We start from the raw sequence: 17144 nt of genomic DNA on the forward strand, positions 1-17144 counted from the left end.
GAATCATTTCTTAAGTCAACGATAAATATAGACGAACATTGTAATTAAATTGTAACACAAAATAATAATAGCTATAATAATAAAAATAAAACAGAGAAAGTAAACTAAATGATTAACTTAACTTATTACATTCACTATTTTAATATAGATTATGCACATCTTTTGTACCATGGATTGAGAATCACAACTATAACAAGTGAAATGTGGCATATTTTGTATGCAATCCATTTCATCAGATCTGGGAAACAATAGCTGTAATTACAACATCAAAGTCCAAGTGCAGAAAGAAAACAATTTTGAAGATTGATGCTTCGATTTCCTCAAAAAAGCAATGCAAGCAACTGCAGTGAATTGGAGTGCACGATAATGATGAAGCGATGGAAATAAATTTATATGAAACACTGAGAGCTGCAACACTTTTTTTTAAATCAAATAAAGTATTTAGGATTAGCTTGCTATAATACTTTTCTCTTAAAATCAATCTAAAATTTTGAACTCATATAAATAAACAAACGATTCACGTTTATAACAACTTTTAGGAGCCCTTGTGCCATTTTTGCACTTACGCATCATGTGGTGCTTTAGAATCTCAACATACTTAATAAGCTTCACGCAACAGCTGTTCATAATACACTTTCTGCCCTCTTTTGAACCGTTCAAGCAGCACGACCTGACAAAAAATGATCTACAGCCCACAGGGGTCAAATCCTATGACACGTGCTATTTCAAAATCAATTAAATCTTCCACACCGGTTCACACCGGAGAGCAAGTGCTTGTCGAAATGATTCACCCACGATGTGACCGTATCGTGCCGCTGAAACCCACCGAGACATCCAGCCATCATCCTCGCATTCTGAGTTGGGTCGCTGTTTGTTCAGCTACACTCCAACGCCTCTCACTCTTCTTAATAGCTGTACCCACCCACGAGCACCCAAAAGAGGGCACGATTTTTGCTACCAGTTCTACTGCGATCCCTGCGAGAGGTCGAAAGGTGTAGCGGTGATTCAATTTTACGCCATTTTGAGCTCATTTTCTTTTGTCACACCGACAAAGATGAAAGGAATTTTGCACCAGCCACAACACCGTGTGCATGTGTGTGTGATAAGCAAACCGTGATGCGCGCACGGTCACGGAATTCTGAGGGTGTTCTCAGTTGACAAAACCGACGCGGATCCATAGCACGGATGCCCTGCTGAGGACAATAAAGCAACGCACAATTATATGCTACCTTACCTGCCTGCCAACCAGCACCGTGGACATGAACCGTGAAGGAGCTCCTGGATGAAGGTGAAAATTTATCCATTTCCACCCACAACCCCCCCCCCCCTCCACCCCACGGCGCGGCTTATCACGTAGTCTGCTCACGTAATCTGACCACGCGTGTGGATGTGTAAGTATGTGCCGCGCTATCATAACGGCAAGCTAAAGGACAACATTAGTCGTAAAGGGCTTCTCCAATGAATCTTGTTTTTTTTTTTCTTTTTGACAAAGCGCCTTCGAAGGATTTATATCACCGGCGAAAAAATGTGAAAAATATTCCACAAGGACAGGTTCGTTCGCATGTGATTGTTCCGTATCAACTTTCTCACTAGTCCCGTCCCCAACACGAGTACACACTGAAGTGCCATAACCTTTAACAAATAGATACAAAATGAGTTTCTTCAGGTGGCTCCGCGGCCTGCCAGCACTGGCACAGGAAACAGTCACGCACTCCGTACCTCAAAGAGGCCAGCCGGTGATAAAAGTTCCAAAATCGAGCCATGTCGTACCTCGCCAGACAAAAGACATGCAGCAGCGAAGGACTGAAGATCATTCACATAAATATTTCAACGATATAGGGCTCCAAATTTATGAACCTGGCCTGCGATACTGCCGCGTTCCAATAGAAGCTGGTTCGTGTGTGATAGGCTCAGTATAATATTCTCCGGTTGACTCGCTTTCATGGCATTGAGCGTTTGTGTACGGTTTAAACTCCGTAGCAACAGGCGATGGAAAGGTGGACAAAGTTAATTTAGCCGCATAGATGCATGGTGGCATGGCTGAATACCAACCAAAAACATCCCATTGAATAAACGAACCATACACACCTGCCAACACGGTTTTATCAGTGCTTGACTAAGTAGCAAACCAGCTCTTTTTGTTCTTTGGTGAGGAATTGTGTCGTCCAAAATGGAGGCGCATGGTTATTGAGATATGATTAAAATAAACTGTAGATTTTTATGGTAATTTATTTTTTGTTGGGATGGTTAAATGCAGACAGTAGCACTGAACATTTATTGAGTAACAAACCAACTTAACGTGATATTAGAAACGTTAAAATAAGTTTATGAACTTAGAATTGGACTGAAAGGTAATTCCATAACGTTAAGAATTAGACTGTAAGAAAAGTTAAAATTTTCCTTATTAATTGTGAAGTAGGTTTTTCATTAAAATGTTTTCCTGCTCAAATTTCATACCCCATAATGGATAAAATATTATGTTACAGTCAGCAAAGCCAAACAAAGTTTCATCTAGCGAGGAAAAGTGCAAAGTTTACCGAATTCCAATCATCACTGTATAATACAAATTATTATCTCACAAATACATTACCACTTCTTCTTCTTTGGCGTAGCAACCGCTGTCGGTCAAGGCCTGCCTGTCCTGTACCCACTAGTGAAGTGAGCTTGGCGGCTTTCAGTGACTTATTGTTACCATAGCAGGATAGTCCAGTCCGACGTAAGGGGGCACGGTCTATTCGGGACTTAAACCCATGACGGGCATGTTGTTACGTCGTACAAGTTGACGACTGTACCACCAGACCGGCTCATTACATTACCACTACTATTACTATTACTATTATAGTAGTATTACTATTATAGTTAGTAGATAATTTGATTAAAATACGAGTGAATTGTTTTATTTTAGCTTCATTTTAATTAAACACCTTTAACAGTCAAAATACTTTCAAAATATACTTCTAAATCTTTTTGTTTCCCAAATAAATTAAATGTTCAAACATTTTTGGAATATATATTCAATAAATAAAAAAATGTTTGTACTTGAATATTATTGTTTATTCTTTCAAAACAATCACAACAAGACCATTGCTGGAGCCGTTAATTGTTTAAACAGTTTTTGCGTATTTTGAGAAATTTTGTTTACACTTTGCATTGCTCCTACTGCACAATAAACAAACCCTAGCAATTTAATATGATTTTATTAATAGCATTTTTGAGTTGCATTGAGAATAAAACTTCACCTGCCTTCATTACACTTCAAAAAAGTTATAACAAAATAAGCTAAATAAACTTTCTCTGCACATGTAAATGTGTTCATTGATCTTTCGCACCATCGCCTATTTTTCCTCGATCGGCAGATCCTAATCCTTCTCCCCATCGACAGCGAAATCAATCATCCGACGATACGATCCACTATCAGTTAGGCACCAAGAGACAAGGTTCGACGGTCGCGCCGCCAAACTAAACCACCGACCGCGCGCCGACGATGGAAAAAGTTTAGCGAAAATTGATGCTATCAAACAAGCGGCGGCAAACTCTTTCTCCCGCTTTATGGCACCACAAAATGTCTCGCTCATACCATTCCTGGGGAGGCCACAAAATTGTTTACTAAATTGAATATGTAAATCGTTCAATCTCCGTACAACCACCCTGGCCTGCACCACCTGGGCGGATCGAAGGAAGGATGGGTGATAGTAAGTTAGTTTATTTTATTTTTGTTCTGGTTCAATCATTTTCTGATACCCAAAGCTCGCTTTTTTTTTGCAAAATCGATGTTCGACAGAGGCCTTATACTAGGCGCGAGAAACGTGAGTTAAATTGAATTTTTCATCCCTTTTCCTAACCAGCCATACCCAGTCTGTAAGTGTCCTTGGTTCTAGTATGTGTGAGTGTTGTGAGTGTATATGAATACAATCAAATCAACACAGTGATATCTATTTTGCATGGAAATAGATCACTAAAAGAATGCGCCTAAAACACGGAATATCGGCGCGCTATGGAACGATAAAGAAGCAAATATTCCCATCCTACCCATTGGTTTATCCATTGCGATACACTTTCCGTGATGTAAAATAATGGCTCACCGTTGGCATGTACTACGGTAGAGAAGGATTCCGTGGAACGAAAATAGTTTCATCGCATCGCTCGTGTTGTACTTGTGGTCCCCAAGAGATGTCATCACTGAAAGCCGAAAAGTCTTTTAACATACACATTCTGTGAATAATAAACCCCCAAATACGCGCCAAAAAGATATCCCAGTCTACCAGACATTACTTCTCACCGAACGAAGCGTTCGAGACTAATTGATCACCTATCAGTGAATGTGGACGCCGTTTTCCTTCTGCATTGGACGCATCGGGTCGTGTCGATGCGATACTCATGCATAGGCCCCTCCGGGGACTTGGCCGCGTATTATGTTCCAAAAACAGGGACTTACTCCATCCCCAAAAGGAAACTAATTATTACTATCCTTCTCACCCCACCAAAGGTTCGCCTTGTTATTAGCATCAAAGCTCAATAAGAGTGGCATCGAAACGCTATATAGCCATCGTACGCGGCTAGGAACATAATCCTTAATGGAGGAAAATACTGACCCACCGTGACGGACTTTCTTCTCCTTCCTGTACACCGGAGAGCAGATGGAACAGGTGGTGGTGGTGGTTGTGCCAAGATTTAGCAGCAACCATCACATCTCGATGTTTAGCTCATTCCAGTTATACAGCAACGTCCATCAGATGATGCCGTACACACATGCACCGTGCTGTAACCATGTTCGATAAGCTCTGATGTGTGGTACATCGCTATAGCAAGCCAACCGTGGTGTAATGCCTTGCACCGTTCCATTTTCACTCTACTTCGTTCCTTAAGCTACCCAGTTACTGTTCCTCCTCGACTAAGACCGTATTCCGGGCGTACAAGCCAAAACCACAAAAGCTTCTAAATGCAGCGAAGTACGAAACCGAAACCTGTTAACTTTCGCCGGTGCTCAAATTTGCTACACCCACAGCTAAAAGTCGCCCTCCCGTTATGATGACCACGCAGGACGCTTGGAGAGCGTTTGGGGGGACAAGCGATATTCCTTCAATATTTTGTCGAACTTACCTTAACTCCGATGTGCACCGGAGGGAAATCTGCGTGCAGTGCTGGTGGAAGTAGTGGCAATGGCAATGGAAGGGGGCAGGACATCATGGCCTCTACCTGGAACAAAAATAGTTAAACAACTATTAAATTCTGAGTGTAGTCCTAAACTATTAAAATTTATTGTATTGTATTGTTTTGTATATGCACATATCGTCGTTATACTTCCGCCAACATATTCATCATATTCGTACATATTCATCATGCATCATATTCGTACATGTTGCAGATATGGAGCTTACCACAAGAATTCACCCTTACTGAGCACACTATGCGTTTTGTACAAAAAGCCACTATTAATTGGATATCAGATGTACCGGGAGCATATGTTGACGCTACTTGCTTCGTACATTAATGGGTGCAACTTAAGTACTGCTTGCAAGAAATAGTTACCACCCCCATTAACCTCCGCGAGTAAACTCCCCTGAAACGACCTTTACATCCAAAGTAGTTTGCTGTACTGACGTCAATACGCGTTTCGCCGAATTGTCTTGCCTAATGATCTTCACCGTGCTTGTGATAACTCACTTCATCTTCCATGTGGCGTGTACCGACCAATTTCGCCCGTCACCGCCATCCTATCCTGTCTTCTGTCTGCACAATGTTTTGAGTTGATTAATTGAAAGCAACTGCCGGAAGGGCACATCCAACAGTGCTCACTCTTCACCAACAACGTTAATTCAAGCAACACAATGGTAGAACAAAGTTCACATTGCGCTAACATATCGCACACCATCTTCACAAATGTTTTTGATTTTTGTCAAGTGCAAATTACAGGCACTCTACACACACGCGCGTCTACAACTGTAGAAAGGCCTATTTTAGCTTAGACCCTCCAGGTGAAATGATCTTTGTCGGGGTGCAATTAATTATTGCGTCCTGTCAATGGCTGGGAAATGTTGCTAGAATAGACCTGTTTCCGCCTTTGATCTTTTAGAGCTGTTTAATTGATTCGTTCAACAATACAGCAGCAAGCAATACAATGGCAATGCGCATCCATACATGCACACAGGCAGAACTTTCAAATGACAGTATGTGAGAACGAGTTTGAACATTAATTAAGTATTGTTGATTGAAACAAAAACAAAAAATTCAGTCGAATGAAGAGCACAAACTAGACTTGAAGTTTGGACGATAAAATTGCAAATTAAGCTGATAATTGAACATGTTCGAATAACTGCAATTTCCTATCGATTGCTATTGTAAAAATTCTCTTGTATTTAATTGGTTTGCCACTTGTTTTGTAATTCCATGTACAACTAATTCAATTAAATTCCGATGGCCTAATGGGTATCGAATAATCTAATTGTGCAGCTCGTCATGATTCCATCTAGTGATACGTAAAATTGACTTCCTGGTGTCGGTAAATCTCTTGGTAAATGCGTCGTTATGATCGTTTGATGTAAGAAATGTTCAGAAAAAATAGAAGAAAAACTAAACCGAAACAGTTACACCAAAAGATAAATGAAACCATATCCAAAGCAACTTATGAACTTTTGACTTCTCCCCAGTGATAATATTGCGTTGACTCTATCCTTTACCACCAAAACGCAAATAACCCATAACCAGCTTCCCCGACGTTAAGCTACAGCATAAAACAACCCAGAAGAGATTTACTCATTTTAATAAATACTTTACGAAACACACCCATCGCCATTAAAACGTTTATTTATTTATTTCATATATATAAACCGACGGATCATCATGTCTAATCGGCAACCTTATAATTAAATTAAGGAGCATATAAATAAACATCTAGTTATAAGCAAACATTACATGTGACGTAGACGCAATTTCTCCTTGAACGTGGAAGTAGACATACTAAAATCGAACAAATCTAACACTTCATTGAACTCGAGGGACATACGTATAATAGGGTGTCCCTGGCTATGGTTGTTGCGGGTACGCGGAACACGGAGATGGAAATTGGATCTAAGAATCCGACAGGGAGCGAACAAATTGATGCTGGCTAGTAATGCCGGGGAATCGATCTCTCCGTTAAGGAGCCGAAATATGAAAAGGCATTGGGCGTTTTTACGTCGAGAGCAGAGTGGTTCAAGTCCGAGAAGCAGACACCGCTGATGGTAGGTGGGCCGAGCGTGGTGGGATTGCCATGGAAGGAGTCGAACCGCGTACCTGGTGAGTCTCCGTTGAATGGCTTCGAGGCGATTGATGTCACCAACGCCAAGCGGGCACCAGATCGGACAGCAGTACTCCAGGCACGACCTTACGATGGCACAGAAGATCGACTTGACGCACATGGGATCGGTAAACTCGCTACAGGTCCGCGTAATTAAACCAAGTAGCTGATTTCCCTTCGCAACAACGCTATCAATGTGAGGGCGAAATGACATCTTCTGATCGAGTAGCACCCCCAGATCACGGATACATGTCGTGCGAGCCAAAGCCGTGTTGAGCATAGTGTATGTAAACGTGATGGGGTGACGGGCTCTGCTGAATGATATACACTGGCATTTATCAGCACACACTTGGAGAGCGTTTCTGCTGCACCAGCTATCCAGATTCTCAAGGATCGTTTGAAGGCGTACACAGTCACTGTCGTTTCTAACTGGAGCGAATATTTTTACATCGTCGGCGTACATTAGGTGTTGGCCTGGCGGTAAAACGAAAGATAGATCATTAATATAGATGAGGAAGAGTAGTGGTCCCAAATTACTCCCTTGAGGCACACCGGAGGAGCTGGTGAAAGAGTGAGAACGATGAGATCCTATACTTATGTAGTACGAACGACCAGTTAAATATGAACGCAGCCAGGTGATGTGCCAGTCGAGGAAACCGAGTTTTTTTAGCTTCGAAAGTAGAATATCATGAGAAATACTATCGAACGCAGCCCTGAAGTCGATATATACTGCATCAACTTGAGTACCACGATCCATGTTGTCGAAGCAGTAGCCAACAAATTCAGCAAGATTTGTGGTGGAAGATCTCCTTGGGAGAAATCCATGCTGACTAGGGCTCATATAGTTTTGAACTGCTGTGAGTAGCGGATTGTATAAAATGAGCTCAAACACCTTTGCACAAGCGCAAAGGGATACAATGCCACGATAATTACTAGCATGAAGTCGACTGCCTTTTTTATGGATAGGAATCATTCGCGCGTGTTTCCAGGACTCAGGATACGTGCCACGCATAAGGGAATCATTAAATATTTTGGCAAGAATGGGTGCGAGTGATTGACGGCAGTGCTTCAATATGTATGCGGGAATATTGTCAGGTCCAGATGATGTAGATGGTTTTATATCGTTGAGTGTGCGCGCAATTAATGCTTCGTCAATTGTGGGTATAATAAAATCGATAGCGATGGATATCCGATGGAGTATTGCGGGTGGCCTCTGCTAGTGTGTTAGGATTGTGAACAGGAAGGGTGAATGCATCAGCGAAACGATTGGCGAGAGTGTTGCAAATATCGGATGTATCGATACTAGTTTGGCCATTGTAGCTCATTGACGGAGGGATACTTCTTATATTGCGCCGTTTGTTCCAGAAGCTCCAGAACCGTGTCGGCTTAGAAAATAGCTGCCTTTCAGTACGGCGAATGAAGGAGCGGTAGAGCACACGATTATGTCGACGATAATTGTTCAGTGCATCGAAAAAAATTCTCCTATGCAGCGATGATCTCGTTCTACTGTAATCCGCGTAGGCTTTTGATTTTATTTTTTTCAACCGTCTTAAAGATGCATTAGACCAATCGGGGCCAGGCTTTCGTTGAGCAACAGGAACGCAGGAATTAATCGCTGAGCGCATAAAAACGCTAAAGCAATCGGTGGCTTCGTCGATAGTGGAAAAGTTGGAGCAGTCAAAATTACGGTCAAACGACACAATAAGGGCATTCATACGTTCCACATTAGTTTAATCGTGTATTCGAGCTCATACTCTGTAAAAATTCTTGCCATGCCGTGAAACTTTACCTTAAACGACGAAAGTAGACTTTAGCACTCTCAATCCACACCAGAAAGCCACCCACCATCAGTTGTACCATTTCAGTAATGGAAAAATAAGCTAGGATTACAAACGGGTAACGATAAGCAATTGGAACTGTATCAACAACGGTGCTGCAAAGTAAATGAAATATGTAGAAAAACAAATTAAAATTGTTTTTTCGTCCTGGCGCACCAAAACCGATACACCCGCTACGAACGGTATTAATTCCAGTCATTTTCCAACATTCCCAACAACACCCGACCAAACATAAACTTTCATCGCTGTCGCCGTTCAGGCAGGATGGTAAGTTAATGGCGAACAAATTAAACACAGCGGCATTGCGCTCGGATCAGCGAAAATATCTCTATAAATGGACAGCGAGAAGCGAATGGTTTCGCTTTTTCTTAGTCTGTCCACCGAAAGTGCGCATAAAACAAGACTGCATTACACTACAGCGCGAAACAAACGATCATCCCTCGCCCTGCCTTCAATGCTAATGAAAATATGCTGACAGAGCAACGAGCAACCCCAGCCAGCAGAGAAGCGATAGCGAGACGCAAAAAAATAAAAATAAAATATGAAAAATGTTCGACAAATAAAAGTGCACCGTGCCGGGCGCTTCGCGTGTAACTATTTTGTGCGACAGTGTATTGAGCAAAACAAAATTGCAAACACGAAACCCACTACGGTGGGCCGCAGTTAGGCAAGACGAGAGTCATAAAATGGAAAGTTAATTTTTGGCGAAATTATGTCGTAACAATTACGATAAGGAATTTTTGAATTTTTCGCCCAGTTCCGGAATTTTCCCAACGCTCCAATCTTTGACTATTCCTGCACTGTGCACGCAGCAAAGCCGTAAGGGTGTAGAAACGGGAAGGAGTTATGATAGCACGGTGTTGAGTTGAGCCTATCTCATCATCTTATAGCCGTTATTATGGCCATGAGTTTTTTTTTTAGTGTTTTTTTTGCTCAGTATTTAGTGCACATCGTGCAAGTACAACATTGATGACCCGAATACTGCTGCACTGTGGTGACGTGAACAGCAATACAGGTTTTCAGATCTCCCTAAACCTTGAGCCATTTATAAACGGGTTGTTATGGAGGGAGGGAGGGATAGCGAAACAGTCGATCCGAAAAAAATCTTGCACTGAACAGGACGGCAAAGAGAAGAAGCATTATTTAACGACGCTTAAAACCTGTTCTCCTTGATCCTACATGGATGCCACTACTCAGTGCTGGCTGTGCAGAAATGCAAGCAATTTCCGATTTAACTTTTAAGTCCATTGCTTTATTCTTTGGGTGGTATTTCATAAGTTTGGATGCATTCCATTATGTAGATAAAATTGTAATATAAAAGATAACAATACTGCAGCCAGTAAAATAGCAACACGACACCCAATCAAAATGGAACTGTAGTATTTCTAGCAGTGTAACCATGCCGCCAGTTACAATGAACAACCCAAGCTACCAAAGCTAATAGATTATAACAGCATGGACAAAGAATCGTCGTTTTCTTCCATCCGATGCAATGAAGCACCGGTACATCACGCCGGGAGTTACCTGTAAAACTACAATGAATGCTCCATTTTTCCACCACGATCAGATCACCCATCTCAAAAAAAATATCATCCTAACGATCGAACCACTGTCTACTAGATAGCTACGCGCTTATCAAGCATGCCATCCTGCGCCGCCCACCAAGCCAAATTGAAACGGTATCGTTTCAGCATCAGAACTAATCCAGCAACAAGCCAGCACACGTATACTGAAGCGCGCTGATGGAAAGGAACATTTCTAACGCTGGAGCATACATTCTGGACCAAAACGTATTGAAATCGAAACTCAAACTGACATCCGGACGTTCCATACAGTGTGTTTCTGTAATGTCCGTATTCGTTCAACTCGGAAGCAAAAACGACTCGGCGGGACATACGGTGTAGTCGGCGAGGGAAAACAGTTACAGTACTGACACGCAACCGGCACACAGCCAAAGGTACGTGCAGACACACATCACCAATAACAACAACAAAACGCAAATGTTATGTTTGACAGAGAATCCCCGAAGGATATGGACATGTCGGGGAGTTTTCACGTTTCATTGTTACCTTATCATGTAGCGCTGGATAATGTATCTCTGTTAGATAACTAAGCAGCGTCCTATGCTTGCTTGTGTGTGTGAGTTGTTCAATAAAAAAGCGATATTTTGCTAGGAATATTAAGAATAAATATTATACATTAGGAAATAGTACCATTACTTGCACTTTAAGGATGTTGAATTTTAATGGACAACAGGTGATACTAATGTACCCAGCCGCAATTAGTTTTTGTGCAATCTTCAAGAAAAGTAATGTTCGATCTTGCCTACTGTTCCACAACTGTATTAGATAGCAAAAGGCTTGCATTTCCTATTTGTTATACTAATATTGTGTATTTTGCAAGTATCTAATTCTAACAGTAATTCTAATACTAGTCCCCCTAGATACGACTATATTTGGGACCGAAAAAAAATATCAAAGCTAGGTGTAAATCAAAAAAGTCCTATATCGAATAACTTTCAATACATTGGTTATAACCGAGGTTGAAGAGACAAAACGAAGAATTTCTTGCATTTTTAGTAAAAAAATATTTGGAATGCCTAAATTTAATTATGAAAATTTTATTCTTCTTCTTCTTCTTTGGCGCAACAACCGCTGCCGGTCAAGGCCTGCCAGTACCCACTAGTGAAGTGAGCTTGGCTTTCAGTGACTTTTTGTTACCATAGCAGGATAGTCAGTTCTGCGTATGGAGGCACGGTCTATTCGGGACTTGAACCCATGACGGGCATGTTGTTACGTCGTACAAGTTGACGACTGTACCACAAGACCGGCTCCATTAATAAATTTATTACATTTTTTACTATTTATTTTTTATTAAAATTTTATTACATTATACAAATATTCAAGTTCCAGTAGAAAGGGAATCTTCCTTAATGTGTGTATGTAACGATTATTAGTAAGAAATTCTGAAACAAATCTATCAATTTCAGCTAACTGAGAGCTGTCAAAATCAAAATCGCTGTAATTAGAGGGGGTCGTATCTCGAGAATCTCCTGTATGTAATCATCAATGCATTTATCATTATTGCTGAGATTTATAGCATTTACTACCTAATGTTACATAAATCATGTAAACCAATGATAACCAATTATTTCTCTATTAATACTTTTCAAAGACACTAAAACATTAGTCATTAAATACAGCACATTCCATACTTATTTCAGAGGACCCACACAAAGTGTTGTCCGATACAAAACAAATTCAAACAAATTGTATCCACAAAAAATAGAACAGAACTCTACTCAAACTCCAACGTGAAAGAATTTGAAGGTGGAAAAGAGGAGAGCGGTACATTGACCTAGCGCAAATTTGTGCTTCAACACCACACCACTGAATGCCGGGGAGGAGGCACACACATATGCAAAAACCGTCCCGCCCCGAAACCAACATCTATTCGCAGATAATCATATGCTTGCTTGCTTTGCGTCTCCTCTTGTACCATATCCCGCGCCCCAGACCAAATACCACACAGGGGCTGTCCGACGACTGCTCCGTTCTGGCCCGTTTAGCAGTGTGGTACACATTTAGAGAAAATGTTAACTGGACCAGTTCCCCGGGTTTAGTGCCGGCTAACTCATGGACGTTGCACATGGATTACCCATACAAACAGCAGCTAGGTAACATTCTCGAAACGTCAGCACAAATTCAACATTTTTGCCCAACCAATTCTCGCCAAACCTGTCATGGAGTGCGATTCTGAAATCGGCAAACCCGGCAGTAAAGGGGAAGCAAAAAGTTGTACACGTTCAACAAATGTAAGATCGGTGCAGCATAGCTATGACGCAACGGAAGCGCTACCAACACTCACACACAGGGGCAACTTTATATTGCTGAACTTGCCGTATATCAATAAAAAAAAACCGGCCGGTTGCGATCGAGCACACTCACACTCTCTCGCTTCGCAAACCTCTTAGGCAAGACGACGACGCGCACTTAACCTTGAAATTGGCCACATTGGCGAGCTGCTCCAGGCGAAGATCCACCATGCTGAGGTGAGCAGTAACACAGCGCGCACAGACCAAAAACCGGTCCCGACAGACGGGCGTGTTCGCCGAACCATGCAACCACACAACCATCGTACCATCAAACATATACACGCACAACTGGTACCACCATCGTCACGCTTCGCCAAACATCATTCGCAGCATATACGATCGTCAACATGATCTTCATCATCATCATCATCATCAAAGCGAGTGGTGTGAGCAATGCTTTTTCTTTCTCACTCTTTCGCGATTTCACTCACAAATACAAACACACGCAGTGGAGGCAAGAGGACCGGGGGCAACGAAGTAAGCCAACATCAACCATATTTCAACGATCACTTACTGCGCCCCGCTGACGATATCTCTGCCCATGTGAGCTTCTTTCAAGGTTGCATCCCAAGAAGATATTCTTGGTTTATAGGCAAGTATTTGCATCTGATCATAGTTTAGCCCTGCTTTGTTGTAAGTTGAAGAAGACCCATTGGTTAAAGGAGGAACATATTTATTTAACGATACAAAACATTCTAAGTCAAGGTATAATGAAATGCTACGAAGACATGAACAAAAGTTACATTTCTAGTCAGTAATGATAAAATTATTGAGTATCAATAGTACATATGAAGGACAAGGAAAATGTTATATGTTAGTGCAATGATCAGTTCTGGCACTAGAAATCGAATAGAGGTTCATGATATAAAATTAGGATGACGATTAAGCAAAGGACAATTAATTGCAAATTAAAAGGAACATAATCAAAGAAATTACTCGATACGATTCTCTGACCAGAACCAGAATGAAACGCCGCCTCACTGTCACTCAAACCAGGGCTTGACCGAGAACTTCTTCTTCTTCTTCTTTGGCACAACAACCATTGTCGGTCAAGGCCTGCCTGTACCACTAATGGGCTAGGATTTCAGTGACTTACTGATTACACATAACAGGATTCTACGTATGGAGGGTACGGTCCATTCGGGGTTTGAACCCATGAGTTGGCGACTGTACCCCACTAGACCGGCTTGAACGAGAACAAGGATTATAATAAGAATCGTAAGTTTATCCAAGGCCGGAAAAGGGCTCTTTAAGAGGTATCGTTAAATGATTACACATCTCGACCCAGACAGAAACACATAAAAACAATCAAATGGACATCAATAAGCATGACGCATGATTTGATGCATAAAATCAGTAAAATGCAGTGAACTGCTAAGCTATACCATTATCTTTCATCAGAAAATGGGACTTTCATCCATCACGCCTTCGCTACATTATAACATTGAACGAGCATACCAAAAACCGGATCGCTACATACCCGAAACCCTGCGGGATTGACAACTGGGTCTCACGGCGCACTGACATTAGTGCGTGCAGAATCTCCAAATGGTTCGTATTACGCAATTGACCTCAAAAATCCACTGTACACTGTACGTATCGAATGCTAATGATGCAAAAATATGCATACATACGCCCAACATTGTAGCGCATCGGTAACCCAGTTAAGCTGCAGTCTGGAAAGGCAATCTGATGATTCCTGTCGTGGATACAATGTTTCGGACCGCTTGCTGTAGTTTAAGCATGGATCTTTTAAAGAAAATGAAACGTTATAGTATAATGTTGGACATTTGCACACTGGACACAACCAATGTTTGATAATTTTTTTATTTCTTAGAAAAAAAAATACTTCACAATACAGCTTAACCGCATTAGGTTATGAATAGTAATTTTATAATTATTTTAAATAAATATCGCTAGCGTTCGAACTATTGAGACAGTTAATGTACCTGACGTAACAACCATTTTACCATCACAATCTGCGTTCGTAGCACTGACCCCCCGTAGGCGTGAATTCGTTTTCTACCAGTTTTGTGCTAGGTTCAGCCATCCCCCTTGCTTCAGGCTATGCACAATCGTTCAACAAATACAATTGCAGGAAATAAAAGCATAATTGAGGAAAATGCCAACCTCCAGATGTCGCCAAGGGAACGTCAGGGCGTCCACAAATAAAACAAAGTAGAATACGCCAGGTTTCAAGTAAGTCGTCGGAAAGATATTATGAATTTTTCGTTTCACTTTTACTCCCACCATTGCCTGTTTCTGTCACTAAATGAAGCAAGAGAGAATAAATGAAACTAGCAGCAACAGCCAAGAACACGGTTGAAGTAAAAACGATCAACCCACATTAACTCAACCATACGGGATAGTTAACAAAACATCCAATTGCACCCAATAGGACAGGGAAAAACAAACGCGACAAAAGGAACGGATTTACGTGGGTAAAAAGGGAGAGAATAGCGAAAAAAGGAAACATTTCTCGAAAAGAATTTTCTCCCGGTCTCCCTCACATTCCTAATTCCTTTCGCCTCCAATAAACCCCCAAGCTTCGCGATGGCCTTTTTTTCGTTTGCTCCCCCACTTTCGCCCACCATGCGCCCGGTGGGCTAAGTGCTTCGATCTATTATCGTATCTTCGTCTCCTAATGGGTTCATTTATCCTGTTTTCTGGCGATGGTTACTTCCTCCCAGGTCGTGCACTGTGTCCGTGTTCGAGACGGGACCCACCCCGGGCGCCGAAGGAGGTAAAATTGAATCTCATTTGCCTGTTTCCTTTCCTAAAAGAGCTCAAGTCATCTCCTACCTCAAGCGGAACAAGACACACCGGAAAAGCATCATCATCTTTACCGCCATACACACAGACACATAAAAAGGTAAAGCTGACTACACTTAAGACGCCGACAACGACACTACTGCGCCATTGTGGCCGAAAGATTTGCCACCACTTCACAGCGACGGTAAAAAGGGTAGGTAGAAGACGGTGCCCTTTTCTGCGGTGCGGTGAAGTATTGAGCCACCTTTAACGTCAACTGGCCGTTAATGTGAGTGCGCCAAACTCCAAACACCTCGTCCCAGGCCGGTAAACAGCATACTACAACTTCCAGAAGGATGGAGGGACCAAATTGAAACAAAATGCCCATTCACAGCGAAGAAGTTCGATCGGCGAGACTGGACCAACGTGTATCGGTCAGCGTGTCTTGTGTTTGCTTTGGTTAGAGTCGTAGGACAAATAAAGGTTACTCGAAAATGCCATACGTACATATACACATCGTCCTATTTCGATAGTACTTCTATTACATTTTCTGGTTACAGTGAGCCGGAAAAACACTACAGAAATCGTTCTTCCGGTCGTTAAGTATGAAGTAAGAAAGAAAACGGTGCAAAAGGTCTCTCTCCTACTCTTACATCAAGCGTTACTGATTATTTAGAAGGTGAGTTACTACGAGCGTTTCTGCTATATTCAAGACCAATACAGGTAAATATGGTAAATCAAACAAAAACAAAAGCTTGAATAATTAAATCATTTAAACATTTAATAACTAGCATAAACCGTGCGAAGGATATGAAACCGTTTTTTAATTAACTATGAACTAAATTTATGATTGAATACATTTTCGATAAATATCAATAACCATTTACCATATAAAACCATAAGATTAACGCGTGAATTGCCATCTCCCCGACATTGTCAATTAATTTCTGTCAGTATTTTCTGTTCTGAGAGAATCGTTATCTACTTATATTTCACTTATATTTCAAACCTTAAACAACCATTTAAACACCCTCTTCCTCTCCCCTCTCTTCCGCGCAAAACACTTTGTTAATCAATCTGCATTAATTCGAATACCTCTGTTACTCCTCCCTCCATTGGCATCATTCCCGGGTCGGCACTGGTTGATGAAATTAACTAGATTGTACCATAAAGTACAGAATTAATTCAGGCGTCGATCACAACACCGCGCGCGCGCGCCTTCCAAAACGACGGCAAAACGGTCGCGAAACGATAATGACCTTTATTGAAATCATTAAATTGAAACTCTCCAAAAAATCTGTAAAATGATACACCTACAATACACACAGCGGTAGAGAAGCACTGAAAATCTGGTACCATTACACCATTATGCCACCAAAGGAAGTAGCAGAAAGCAGCATCTGAG

General features: G+C 41.5%; 1 protein-coding gene across 3 annotated transcripts in view; it reads right to left on the bottom strand.

Moving 5' to 3' along the window:
• LOC121603709 (polypyrimidine tract-binding protein 1) overlaps nucleotides 1-17144 on the bottom strand; it is a 265540-nt gene that overhangs the window by 149564 nt on the left and 98832 nt on the right. For all 3 annotated transcript variants that reach the window (XM_041932849.1, XM_041932848.1, XM_041932847.1), the window contains one exon: nucleotides 5101-5196. In XM_041932849.1, coding sequence (XP_041788783.1) covers nucleotides 5101-5187 — 87 coding nt within the window. In that variant the 5' untranslated portion in view covers nucleotides 5188-5196. Of the gene's footprint in view, nucleotides 1-5100; nucleotides 5197-17144 lie in introns of those variants that run through there.

This window comes from Anopheles merus, chromosome 2R (assembly GCF_017562075.2).
Source record: "Anopheles merus strain MAF chromosome 2R, AmerM5.1, whole genome shotgun sequence".
In the NCBI taxonomy this organism is placed as follows: domain Eukaryota; kingdom Metazoa; phylum Arthropoda; class Insecta; order Diptera; family Culicidae; genus Anopheles; species Anopheles merus.